The sequence below is a fragment of the Ixodes scapularis genome, unplaced genomic scaffold (genome assembly GCF_016920785.2).
Source record: "Ixodes scapularis isolate PalLabHiFi unplaced genomic scaffold, ASM1692078v2 PGA_scaffold4__175_contigs__length_147842914, whole genome shotgun sequence".
In the NCBI taxonomy this organism is placed as follows: domain Eukaryota; kingdom Metazoa; phylum Arthropoda; class Arachnida; order Ixodida; family Ixodidae; genus Ixodes; species Ixodes scapularis.
This window is the reverse complement of record NW_024609879.1, coordinates 120,140,331-120,154,876: the sequence shown is the minus strand read 5'-3', so window position 1 is coordinate 120,154,876 and position 14,546 is coordinate 120,140,331. Positions and strand designations below refer to the sequence as shown.

At 43.4% G+C, this 14,546-nt stretch overlaps 1 protein-coding gene across 1 annotated transcript in view; it reads left to right on the top strand.

Annotated features, from left to right (window-relative positions):
• The first annotated feature begins 8,090 nt into the window (after nt 1-8,090).
• Nucleotides 8,091-14,546, top strand: part of LOC115331477 — a 31,596-nt gene continuing 25,140 nt past the window's right edge. Inside the window, exon 1 of the mRNA XM_040205866.1 lies at nt 8,091-8,184. Within this exon, the coding sequence (XP_040061800.1) occupies nt 8,091-8,184 (94 nt within the window). The remainder of the gene's footprint in view (nt 8,185-14,546) is intronic.

The following is a 14,546-nucleotide window of genomic DNA, read 5'->3' as shown; positions in this document are numbered from 1 at the left end:
AGGACCCTTCGCACCCGTCGTAGCAAGACCTTCGACATACCTGAAACATCATGAATGATTGTGAAAGCACTGCCATATAAAATGTTAAATTTTGCGTCAACTTCGGGTGATCTTGATTCGGTAATTCTCTATAATAAGGCTTTCAGCTCGGTTTCATTAATCGCAATCAGTTCAAGCGCTGGGCCACCTTGTCGTTGGGTCCTTTTTTACGTCTACATGACCGCGTTCAGACTCGTTTAACGAACGTGTTTCTGCAGCATATGAAGGGCAGTCACTGAAGGACATTCACCATTCTGCTGTGAATTTCTTAGACGCGTCAAAAAAATTCCACATTTCCACCTTTATTTGTGGCTCCAGGCAGGCAGTGCAATCTAGCCGGTGGCTGTCAGCTCAAGCCTAATTAATCCTGAAATACCCAGCTATGTGGCAGTGAAGGGAGACCTCGAAGCCGCGTCTCCTGCTGAGGCAGTCTTGGTTGCATTATGCTTCTACTTCATCTTTAACTATGAGTACCATCACCAGTTCAGGCGCAGATTATTGCACTAGAGTACTTAATTGTTCTGAAACACTCAAATGTGGAGTCACGTGCAACACATTGCTTTCAAACCTAAAAGAAATGCCAAAAAGTTTTTTTGTTTTTTTTAATGCCTTTTTATGCAGGTTTAGAATTTTTTATGTCGTTTGTTTAATGCTTTTCTTGTCTGACATAAGGCAGGATGGTTGATTCTGACAGTTACAGAAGGTCAATGATATTGCTTTCTAGTCACATTTTTGTAATTTCCCAAATCACACCTTTTTGCTTTGTGCAGCATTGACAGGCTTAATTTATTCAAGCCTACTTCATACTCGCTGTTTGATGGCATTCGAGGGTTGTGGTTCCATGTTCACAGTGATTTGTGCTTGCAAGATTTAAATACAAGATGTTTTTTGATGGCTTGGAGGGTTTAAGTACAAGATGGTCAAAACCAATTTTGGCGATTAATTTAAAGTGGGTTAGAATCCTTTGGCCCTCGCGGTTGTTTGTTGCAGCTCATTAGCAGCAAGAGATACGAGCCCTTTCTTCTTTCCACATTAGAGGAGCGAATCCCAGAGTCTGCTTTCCTCAACGTCAGCGTTCAATCCACTACTGTAGATAGGATGGGCATAGTGTACTGCTGTCCTTGAGTTGCAACGCACTAGTCATTGCTAGTCATGTTTTGGTTTGTATTACTGTTTTCAATATGTGTGATACAGATTCTATGTTATATCACAGTGCGTTCACTTTTATTCTGGTTTGTAAAAGACTCAGTCATTTCAGTTCACCCCGGGGAAGCTTCGCTATTCCAAGCAGTGTTCTAAGCATTCATTGTTATTTTCCGGGTAGACACTGATTGTTTATGCACTTTTTTGTGATAATTTTATTGGCTGTCGCGAACTAGAGCCCCGAAAGTGTTGTTCCAAATGCCTTTATTGCGCTTAGTGGTTTCATCTTAGAACTTTTATAAGATATCTAGTCACCCTACTTATAAAACTATTTGTATGAGAAATTTCTCATGTCCACTAAACACATGTGAATCATACAAGATATATAAGAACGTATAAGAACCATATAAAAATTGTACAAGAAGTATATAAGAACTAAATAAGATATATAAGAACCATATTAGCAGCTTATAAGAAACATCTCGCAAATTTCTTATATGGTTCTAATATGTTCTGATATCTCCTATACATCTCTTATATAGTTCTTATATGGTTTTTATATGATTCTTATGCGTTCTTATATATCTTGTATGGTTCATATGTGTTTATTGGACACAAGAAATTTCTCATACAAATGAGATTTTTCAGTAGGGCATGCCGTTGATTTTTAGGCCATTTTTTGTGACAGCCACAATAAAAACATTGTCATTTACTTTCAAAACTAGGCCGTCTTCATTTATTATAAGGCCCGCCATTGAAGCATGTACTATCACACCCACAAAGGTCCATAGTACCTCTCTTTAGGGGGTAAAAGTGATTCCATCAAGTGTATATTTAATCTGTATTAAGGTGGTGAACTGGGCCAGTTGGCTGCTGTTATACATGATGGCGAAAGCAGCTCGGAAAGCGCGGACTACGAAGAACAAGCGCGACAGGACAGTTGTCCGCGTTTTCTGAGCTGTTTTCCTCATCGTGTGCATTTAACCCCAAAGTGGATCAATGTTCCCTCCAAAAGGGGGTAAACGTTGAAACAAGGGGCGTGTACTATTGCCTCCAAAAAGCCGGCAAGTGATCCCTCTATATGGAGCGAAAAACAGCCCTTTATAGTAGGTGCTGTTGCCTCCAAAAGGAGGTAAAAGCAGCCTCCTCAATTATGTAATCTTACCTCTCGAGGGGGTTGAAGTTCTCCACTAAAGAAGGTAAAGGCGGACCTTGAAAGTATGCACTTTTAAGCCCAAAAGGAACTACGGTTACCTCCAAAAGGAGGGAATATGTCATCCTAACCCAGGGAGTAAGTTTGCACTTTCGTTGCAAGGGGTAACGTTACCTCCAAAAGGGGTTGCCCTGTGTGCAAGTCGGTTATCCCCTTAAGGAGGGTACTACAGCACCCTTTTTTTAAGTGCGGAACGCCCTTCTTTGCACAAAGTCTTTATCGCGCACCGATACTCAAGTTTGAATTTGGTGGAGGACGCCATGTTTAATTGAATTATGCTAACCAAGAGAGGAACCGGAAGGCTTGAATTTCAGATCATGGTTGGCTAGAAGATGAACTAACCAAAAGTGTGGAGATATCATTTTCTCATGAATGGTCACTGCCGACTTGCAAAACTTCTGATCACACCTCCTATGCCCATGAAATTCGGTATGACATTGTTTTATTTAGAGCATTGAGTTTAGATTGATTCATAAAACATCGTGCTGCAATTTTAACATAATTGAATACTCTTTTTTTCTTACGACGTGGTCTGACTTTATGTGTAATAACCGCACCTGAAAAAGTCCTACGTATTTGGCGACAAAGGGTTGTTCTGCAGATTATGAGTAAAATCGACGAGTGGACGCTTATGTAAGAAAACAAACCTCTTGTCGCAAACCACATGTTCTGTGGTTAACGAAAAAAATATTTCAACATTTTATCAAAACTACATCTGGAAACTCATGGCAACATGCTACTTCAAGCATTTATACGTATAGCAGGATGCTTCTTTATAGGGGCCATTTCTCGAACACGGAAACAGACACGGATGATTCAGAAAAATTATAATTGGAAACAGCTGCAGTCTTCCAGAATACTCTTATGAAAACAGCTTCCGCGTAGTTTTAAATACCAAGGATTTCCTGTTTCGCTATATGACAGAAAATGAAGGTTTCGACGAACGCGCTCATATTTGCATTATGTGTGTATTGTATTTCAGCAAAACCGAGGTTTCGACGTGCCAGCAGGAAAGGAGGTTCACGTATGTGGTACATACTTGTCTTCTCAGCAGCGTTCTCGAAGAACTTGTCGTCGAAATATCGCACAAAGTAGCTCAATGGTGTGCCGACATTAGTAGGGGGCTCATGGTCCTCTTCACTTGCTGGAAGTTGATGCGTTTTTTCAGTGAAGGTCTTCTTTTTCCATGAAACGTTTCTGGTCTTTTTCTTCAATGTCGCACTTAACGATGAAGGTGGGGAAAGAACCCTTTCGACGTTGAAGGAACCGGGGCGGCTTCCTCGTTTTCTCCTTCATCATCACTGCTTTTTGCATCTGGAGCATGTAGCTGCCAATCGAGATCGTCGTCATCACTGCTGTCTCAATCGACGTCAGACGACTCGAGAATGTTGAGTATTTCCTCCCTGTCAGCGTCGTGTTCAGGATTTAATATTCCTAGAAATAAAATAAAATAAATCTAAGTAATAAGCATTTTTTCATGGCGACGTCAAATGGTGTTTTTGTCGTCATGCATGCCCAACCCACACAAATGTGCGGGTGGCTGTTTTAAACGTGCTCGGCACCTCTGTGCGATATTGATATGGCTATTTGTACGCCTAATGCCGTTTAGCGAGTCACGGGATTGCTTTCTAATTCCTAGTTATGAAAATGCACAAAAAAAGAAAGCAAAATGATGCACTTACTTTTCGAAGGCGGCCAACGTGCGTCTCTCGAGGAAAGCACCATTTTGGAAAAGGTCCAACTAGCCCCCTTGCGGCGCAAACCGGGAACTACTCGTTTCAATTTATTCCGCGCACCCACACAAAGGTACGGGCTGGGTCGGAACACCTAGATTTTTGTCGGATAAAGGTAAAACAAATTCTATTTGAATCCGCACATTTGTGTGGGCAGGGCAGGAAAGGGTTATACGCGACTTCGAGTGGCGATTAATCATACTCGAGTTTTGTAGCGCCGTGCATAGCAACAGTTCCACCAAAGGAATAAACATGAACGGCTATGAAATCATGGGTATATTCGACTGCATCACCATTACGCCCCTTTCACACCGTGTGAATGAAGGACGTAAAATTCGCCCATACGCCCATTTTACACGTTATCAGTGACCATCGCCGCAAGTAGGGCGTAAAAATAGGTGTGAGGGGTGTAAATCATCAGCACACCCTTCTTACACCCACCGATATTCAGAGATCATGTAAGAAGGGTGTTTTTCTAACTTACACCCTGTTTACACGTTTGTGGGTGTTACAATGTTTAGTGTGTACTCTTGTCAAGGCGTCGTGTCCTTTCTAAAGACGCACTTTCACTCTTGTAAAAGCTGCGATGTTTCTTATAACTTGTAAAAACCCAGGGCCCGTTAGCCCGAAGCCGGTTAACTTTAACCGCGATTAAATTTAACCACCCTTCCCTACTAGGTACCTACAAGTACCTAGCTAAGTTTGACGAGGGATGGATGAGCGATAGCTCTGTGTTTTATTATGGGGTGGTAGCTCGTGTCACCTACTGGTTGTAGCGAATATAAGTGGCTCCCGTGGAAGAAAGTTCCCAAAAAGGAGAGACCCAAAAACGCACGCTATCGGGTTTTCGCGACTCAGCTGGGCATACAATTCAGCAGACACTTTTTGTTACTCGTGGTACAAATATAAGGTAAGGTAAAACTAAGTTTAACCTTGTTTGAAAAATTGCTAAGTGCTTGGCTGTCTGAATTGAAGATAAGCCTCATTGAAATTTCCTTCTAAGTTCGAAAGAGGAAGACGAAGTTCAGTCCTAGAAACGATAAGTAAAAAGTGACCAGTGAAAGGCAGGCGGTACATCGGCAGCATGATTGACCACCATGTAAGAACTGTATATAACACCATCGTAAATTGAAAAACCTGTAATTTGGATCCAGTGAAAATAGACCTATTGCCAAATTAGCCAAGCATCTAGGAGAACGCTTGAAGTGTAATTCTACGGTCCGCGCGCGCTGACCTTCCCATATAAACGATTTGAAGTAAATAATCATAATAAGGCTTTGACGAACGCGCGTGCAAGGCACAATTAGTTTTAGGCTTTTTGCTTTAGAACAATTACTACAGCAGACGACAGCACGAGCAGCGCGTGTAACTACACTTGTAGCATGCACCTCGGTGCTTGGGAAATTCAGCAAGAAGTCTATGGGACGCCGTCTGCTTTTGTGTGCTGTCAATACCCGGCCGAATGAATGAAGGCAATCCACTTTCCAAAGTCGCTGCCATGCCGACAATTAGCGCGTTCATTTAGGCTTAGGTATGGCCAGAATCGAAAGACTATTTTAAAAAATTCGGCGTGGTCATTGCTCATGCTCTGTGATTTAAGTGAGATAAGGCAAAGCGAAAGCCTCCTGCACCATTCATTGCTGACTAACACTGCAGCTACAACGACATATTAGTTCCAAAGCGAGTGGCCCTCACTCACCGGGGCACCGCCATGTTTCCCCGCCGTCTTTAGTCTGCCGGTAACCTGACCTAAAATTCCCCCTCGCAGGGAAATGCGGTTAACTTCTAACCGCGGTTAGAGTTAACCGGCTTCGAGCAAACGGGCCCAGATGGGTTTGATCTAGAAACATTAATTTGAACTGTGTTTTTTATATAATCGATACAATACAAATATACGTAAAAAATATACCTAGCAAGCAATCCATTATTTCAGCGGCATAGAAATATAAAATTTAGCCGCCGAAGTGTTTGATCCTTGACTGCTTGGTGGTGAGTCCTAAAAATCATATTAATGCTTCGGAAGCAGTCGAACTTCGGCATATAGTAAATAAGAGTGTCGACGAATCAGTCATTAAGCATGAAGTGTGAACAAAAAAGGCCACACCCTGCCCTCAGTGGCTACTCTCTTAGGAATCCAAAAGAAAGAGTCGCGATTCGTTATGTTCGATCTATGGCCAATCTTAGAAGCGAAATCTCAGCAATCACTGATTCATCGCACCTTTCAGAACAAACCTAAAGGCTGGTAAACGCTTCATTTCACTCCTAAGCGTCGGCCGTGCAGCACTGGCCATCTAAACAATGTATTTTTTTGGGGTAATAGGAACTCCACTCGGTATTTATTAGTAAAAAACTAAACATACTTAGGATTTATTAGTAAAAAACTAAACATATTTAGGATTTATTAGTAAAAAACTAAATATACCGTGTTTTCTGCTAAATTATGCTGTGAAACTGAATTGGTGTATAGAAAACGTAACGTCAGGTTACGCAACATCAATTTACCAGCTAGATATGCGGGGGCAAAGGGAATTGCACAGGTCACGGGACGTCATGAACAAATGAGATAAATTTTCCTGCCAAATTTACCGGGAAATGATATTTGTGTTACGTCATGCGTCGTCAGGTCACGTGACATCAATTTTTCCGGGAAAATTAGCGGGGAAACTGAGTTCATTATAGGTCCCGTGATGGCAGTTCACGGGATATCAATTTTCCCGCTAAATCTAGTGGCTAACCATAATTAGTGTATATATCACGTGACGCAAGATCACGTGATATCAATTCACGTCTCGTGAACTAAACGCCAGTTCAGTTTCCCCGCTAAATTTAGCTGGAAGTGCAAGGACGGGCAACATTTTGGAATTGAGGGTTCCGTTAAAAAAGCCTTTTAGGCTTTTAAAAATATAGGTGCTCTGGTTTTTGCAGTATATTGCTTTGGAAATGTTCTCGGAATGTTTTAAGCACAAACACATATCTCCACGTATATAGACTAAAATTACCATGTTCTAAACATAGTGCATGAAGATTATGCATGGAAATAGCACGGAATACAGAATCCATGTCACATGCTTTTACGGCGATGTTGTCGACCTTGACAGAAATACTTGTCGTTGAGGAAGACTCGGGATCATATTTAACACCATTATTTTCTCCGTAGTTGAACAGTCGCTCAAATACAAAAGGCGACTAGGAAAACCTGCTAACTCCAGCAGTAAAAACCGTTTAGCAGTCCCGCGTTAGTCCACAGTAGTGTCGCAGCGAGAGCTGCGACACGTTACAGCGAAGTCGCTGGGCATCGGCGTTGCGTTCACGCACCGTGTGGTGCGTGAACAAAAGCGTACGGAACAAAATAGACGTCTCACAATTTTATTCCGAATAGTTTCTTTTTTTGTTCCGGAACGCGTGAAGGCGTGTCTCCAGGCACGTGCTCTTGGCATTGATAGTTTTACAACAGTATTTTGGAATTGACTCTTTTTTTATTTTCAGATATCGCGTGCAGTGGACATTGGAGACTACAAGAACCCTAAGTATAAAGCGAGTTGTTAACGCTGTGGAGTAGCTCTGTGGCAACGACTCCGCTTCCCACGCGGCGCACCTAATTGCATTCCCCGCGGGCGGCGGCCGATGTTTTTCAACGATTTGGCAAACATCGACGACGGACATTCTACTGCGCCAATACAACATCGACAACAGCTACGACTACAGCCTCAACAACGTACGCCGTTTCCAGTGATGTGCAGAGCTAATAACAACTACAGCTATAAAACTCATGACCTTTTCCAGTCGAGTTCATTACTCGAAATAGGAAGTTGTCATTTATGTACGAGGGAAGCACAGCCGCTGGAAACAATGAGATGAATATTCATCAGGAACAGTTGCTGTCTTCCGGATTACAGTAGTATAAAAAGGTTGCGCAAATAGAGAAATAAATAATTTTCTTATACAAATCTAAGCGTTTCAAAATGAACGTCTTTTTAGGAATGCTGGTGCTTGCACCGCTTATATTTTTTCTTGATGCTGAACGCATGCCAAATGGTCCCAATGGGAAAAGTTTAGGTAAGTAATTTGATGTGGTCATAGTTTGAGAAGCTTCGTTCCTTCATATACAAGTACGCGAAAAACAACGCTTTATGGCCATTACATCATTTTTGTTTGTAGCGCCGACACTTCTCCAGTTTTATTCAGTTAACCGTCGTTTCTAGCGAAGTGCAAAGGTAGTAAAAGTCGGCAGAATTATATCAAAATAACATTTCTTAAATGGCAGGTGAAGTTTCTCTGAAGCAGCTAAGCATGCACTTGAAACAAAACGTGCTACGTCAGCATATTGTCATGATATGAATGGAGTATCATGACTCGATGCATTTTAGAGTAAGAATATTGCGCCAAAGGGCACCGGTTTGTGCCTAGATACTTTTGACAAAGGTTTTTTGAAGATATTGCTTACCCCGAAATATTAGATAGTGTCAACTTGATTCGGTGCACCGCCTCGTACATTTGAGCTTCGAACGAGCACATATGCCGACTACCCATCGTCAGATATTTGCGACAGGCGCTTCTAGTTCAATTATCAGCCCTCCACAAGGCGTATTCACCTTTAACTTTTACGCCGTGTCGAAATTTCCACCAAAGCGGAGTGTGCCGAGCGAAAAACGAACAAACAAAAACTGCAAAAATAAAAAAAACGAATGAGATAATGGATGTCTTGCTGTTGCAATATACTGACAACTTTATCACTGTCCGTTACCATTTCATGGCGATACTGTGATCTAAGAAATAACATCAAAATTAGCTTCTAAGAGATTTGGCAGACGTCGTCGCGCGCATTTATATAGTTTTTATAGTTGATTTGCGGTGCGATATTGTTAGGTATGTGCTTCAGAGATGACTGTGTTATGAGTGAGTATATGGCATAAAACGTACGCTATTTTTACTGGTTCATTTCGTACAAGGCGTATCTAAGGATGCATTCTAAACTAAAGTATTCTAGGCACATAATTCTTTACGAGTTGGGTTTCATCCACTTTCCGCCTTGTGGAATGTCGTCACCAATAAAAAAAAGCAGGTTCATATGAAACGAAAAATAAATCTTCAATGAAGCGAAATTGTGTGTATCAAAGGTAAAGAGAAAGGTGCCACGCATCTTCCGTCGGCGACGGAAGGATGACACTAGTGAAAAAGCCATTTGTATGAGAAATTTTTTGTGCCCAATAAACACTCATGAATCATACAAAATATATAAGAAAATATAAGATCCATATAGAAACTATATAATAAATATATAAAATATATATAAGAACATAAATGAACCACATAAGAAACTTATAAACGGTTTTTTTACGGACAACGATAAAGTTATCAGTATATTGTAACAGCAACACATCCATTATATCATTCGCTTTTTTATTTTTGCAGTTTTTGTTTGTTTGTTTTTCGCCCGGCACACTCCGCTTTGGTTGGAATTTCGACACGGCGTAAAAGTTAAAGGTGAATACGCCTTGTGGAGGGCTGGTAATTGAAGTAGAAGCGCCTGCAGAGTAGCTTTATAGAGTTTTATAGCTATAATTGTTATTAGCTCTGCACTTCTCAGAAGTTTTTTTATGTGGTTTTTATATGTTCCCGCATATCTTATATAGTTGTGATATGGTTCTAATATGTTCTTATATATATTGTATGACTGATATGTTTATTGGACACTGATATTTCTCGTATAAATGAGATTTTCAGTAAGGGATTGACACAAAAAGCGCGCTATCAATACTTTCATACACGCAGCACGTTCAGGAATGTTCTGAACAAGAATACTTGATGAAAGTCGAGAATGGGTTGGGATGTTATAGAAGATTACGAAATTAATAAAAGAAAGGATTCGGGCGAGCGTGATCCGAACCACATTCCTCTGTGTGACAGCCACATGCATTGTCAGCTGCGTCACGCACGGGGCAATATCACCTTTAATGGGATCAAGCAGAATTAAACAACTTATATAAAAACACCATGTCGCGGACTAGTCGCCTAGTTGAAAAAGGCAAAAGACCAAGAGTGCCCAAAAGAAGCACATAATCATAAAAAACACTCCGTTCGATGTGGCGATCGTAGACAATTCTCACAAATCGTCTCTGTATGCACTCCAACCTGAGCGCCTGACTAACACCAAAGAATTCCATACCGTAGAACAAAAGTCCAACCGTGATAGAATCAAAGCCCGAAAAAGGTTCAGTACACAGTTTTAATTCCGGAAGTCACGGGTAATGCGTGAGATTATCCCCAGGATTTGCAAAGAATCTTTAATAACCTTTGAAACATGATAGTTAAAGTTCAGGCGTGAATCGAACAAAATGCCAAGGTGACGCACAACAGATCTTGAAATTTCAGATCCGCCTAATGTGTAAGGATGTACAAAAATATTTGCTTTACCGGAAGAAGAAACAACCTTAGTTTTGCTGGGGTTTAAAACCAGCGAGTTCGCACAGCACCACAAATGAATTGCATCAATATCTTTTTGCAACAATTCACAGTCCACAGGCGTGTGGATACTACGATAAATTTTCACGTCATCAGCATACTGAAGTATCATTGAGTCACTCACACTAGTTACAAGATCATTTTCAAAAATATTAAAAAGCAAAGGTCTAAGGTTCGACCCTTGTGGTACCCCAGAGTTCAACAGATAAGGGAATGGTTTGCATCCTAAGTAGGAAACCATGTTTGAGCGTCCAACAAGATGACTAGCAAACCAGTCACCGAAAACCGAAGGAATACCCATATGTAACAGCTTCGACAGCAATAATTAGTGATCTACGAGGTCAAACGCCTTCGAACAGTCAAAATAAATAACATCAACTTGACCACGGGACCCAACGATAGGTTTTGCGAACTCCAAAAAGGTTAAAAGATTTGTTTCAACGGATTGTCCACGACGAAAACCGTGCTGATTTGGACTGAGCGTCTGCTTAAAACGAAAACTCACACGCTTAAAAATGACTTTTTCAAAAACTTTCGAAAAAACGGAAAGCAACGCAATTGGTCTGTAGTTATCAATACACGTGGAGCTTCCAGATTTGTGTACTGGAACAACTAAAGCAGTTTTCCAGGCTCACAGAAATGTACTTGTTATTAAGAACATGCTAAAAATGTGATGCATTACAGGAGCCAAGATATCAGAGCACCCTTCAACAATAAAAGTCGGGATCCCATATTTCCCACACGACTTTTTTGGGGCAAGTTCTTTTATGGCCGAGACCACGTCATCAATAGTCAATACGGGAATTGGCATCAGAAGGGGATTTTCAGAACACAGGGCTGCGTTGTTGGACTGGAGGACATTCAGGTTTCCTATTGAGGAGAACTGTTTTGCAAAGAGATTGCACAAACTGAATGAGTCAGAGACATGACCTGTTTGAGTCTTCAGAGTTACATCATCAGCTCTACTGGATGGCCTACTATACCTAACATATTCCCAGAGGCGGTCGGGACAGCGCTTAAGGTCAGACTCAATGGAGTCATGCAGTTGGCATTTGTCTCTTTTAATTAAACGCTTCACGCCAGAGCGATACTCATTAAATAAGGAGTGCCATTTGTCCAAGCCAGACGACATATCTTTTGTGATAACGCGATTTCAAAGTCAGTGCCTGCCAGAGATCACTTGAGAACCACCAAGGAAATTTGCCTCGGCTACCACGTTTTATCGGTATAAAGCGGTCCATAGCAGAGTTTAAAAGATCTGTCAGCCGAGAGACGGCACTGTCAACATCAGCACACTTGTGAAGAGTGTCCCAGTTAATATCGCTCAAATGCGTATACAATCCGAAGTGGTTACTGTTGTATTGCGTCGGCAACCTTGCCAACTCTTATATGTTTTGTTTTGTTGCTGAAACGCTGACGTCATGATACAAATAAAATATTGCGCTGCTTGAGTCGAGCAGGCAGAAAACCACGGAATACGACTACTGCGTGTTTGCTACCGACTGGCTCGGATCGCTTGCTCGGCCGCCTTCCTTTAGCCGATACTACAAAGGGGCGATACTACAAAGGAAAAAGCAATGAGTTTCGCGGGACTTACGCCGGCTCCGACGTTCCTACAAACACCGGGGCAGCCGCCTATTCCATGGAATCAGTGGAACAGCCTCTTTTTCACCTACTTGGAAGCAACGGGTGCAAGTGACCTCGCTCCGCAGAGACGTAAAGCAATTCTTCTGCATTCGCTCGGCGTGGAAGGGCAACGCCAGTTCAGCAACGCCCCTGCTCCTTCAACTACGCCTGGACTGCCTGCACAACAGACTGCGGTCGCCGCTTCTGGAGACAGCAGCAAGGAGACGCCCACCGGTGGGAAATTGCCGCCCGCGGACGATACGTTTAATGTCGCGCTGGCTTCATGCGACCGCCTGTTCTCCACGGCGACGAACGTCCTCGTCGAGTGAAGCAAATACGGAAATCGAGTATGAACGCGGCGCGATTACGGGACTCTGCTGCGTCACGCTCTGCTCCGGCGCGGGACGCGAAGGAGCGTCGATGTTATCGCTGCGGGTCTGCTCAGCACATGGCCAATTCTACGAGTTGCAAAGCCAGAGATAAACGCTGTTCGAAGTGCAAAAACGTGGGCCATTTTCAAGCGGTGTGCCGGAGTACGAAAGACGAACAGAGCGTCATGCAAGTTCGAGATAAGGGAGAGGCGCGCACGACGCTCCTACACGTAGCGACGAGCGCCGCGCGCCGCGGCATTTACGTCGAAGTTCAAGTTGAAGGCGTTGAAGTTCAGTTTTTAGTAGATACATGGTCGTCGGTATCTATTATCACCGAAGATATCTACATGATGCACTACCAAAAGACCATGCCGTTGACCGCGCCGTCTGTAACCCTACTCGACTACTCTAGCAGCGAGATTTCAGTGAAGGGTTGTTTCCTCGCGAACATGTCCTGTATCAGCAGAGGTCCACATGCGTGCTTTTCTACGTTGTCCGACAAAAAACCGCAGTGCTCGGACTGGACGCAATTCGGAACCTGGACTTGTGCATTCACGGGTCTACCCTACAATGCCTGCAGATGTCTGCACAGCCAAGTACCACTTTTGCGCGTCTTCCGATGGAATTCCGTGAAGAATTCGGCCATCTGTTCGTGGATGAAGTTGGACTTGTTAAAGGGTTTGCACACCATGTCAAGCGCAATCCTGGCGTGCCTCCCGTCGAAGCAAAATTGCGCCGACTTCCGTTAGCTCTTCGAGAGCAAGTGTCTGCAGAACTACGGCGTCTCGAGCAATGCTGCATCATTGAAAGCGTGGACGCTTCCGAATGGATTTCACCCATTGTTGTCGTTCGCAAGCAAGATGGCCGCATCCGCCTGTGTGTGTACTTACGTGAAGCCAACAAAGCCATCACTGTCGATGGCTTCCCTCGACCTCACACGGAGGAGCTCCTGCACCAGCTGGCTGGTGCAACCCACTTTTCAAAAATCGACTTAGCGTCGGCCTATCACCAGCTGGAGTTGACACCGGAGAGCTGGGACCTCACGACCTTTGTTACTAATGAGGGTCTGTTTTGTTTTCGGCGGGTGTGTTTTGGCCTCGTATCTGCTCCTGCTACGTTCCACAAGATGATGACAGCGCTACTAAAGGGATGCAAGGGGGCACTCTGCTACATCGATGATGTCATCGTCTACGGGAAGTCAGAGGTAGAGCACACCTCGAACCTTCGAGAGGTCCTCAGCCGCATCACTACTGCAGGACTACGTCTTAACAACAAGTGCGTCTTCAATGTCCGGGAGCTTACGTTCCTGGGACATGTCGTCAGTCACAGGGGATTGGCACCTCTCCAGTCGAAGGTCAACGCCATCGTCAATGCACCGCAGCCTAACGATGTCACCGAGTTACGTTCATTCCTCGGACTCGTTGGCTATTATACCAAATTCCTGCCCCACTATGCGGACATTATGGAGCCTCTGCGCAAGCTGCTGCGGCAGGGTGTCGGATTTTCTTGGGATGAAGAGGCGGCGCACAACGTTCGTCAGGTGACGCTACTTCTTTCTACCTGCAGAGCCATACATATGTTCGACTCCTCACTTCCCGTGGTAGTGACCACTGATGCCTCAGAGCACGGACTGAGAGCCGTGTTGCAAAAGGAATTTCAAGGCGAACTCCGCACCGTTGCCTTCGCATCCCGAACGCTAACTCAAGCCGAACGTAATTATTCGGTTGGGGACAAGAAAGCCCTGGCGTGCGTCTAAGCATGCAAGTACTGGCACGTTTTTTTTTTTTTTTTTTTTTTTTTTTGTGGGGACGGAAATTTGAGCTTTGTACGGATCACCAGGCCCTGGTCACCCTACTGTCATCAAGAAGAACAGGTCGCCGGTCGACATGCATTGCAAGATGGTCAGCTCGCCTGCTTCATTACAACTTCGACGTGCTGTACCGTCGCGGGAGTGACAAC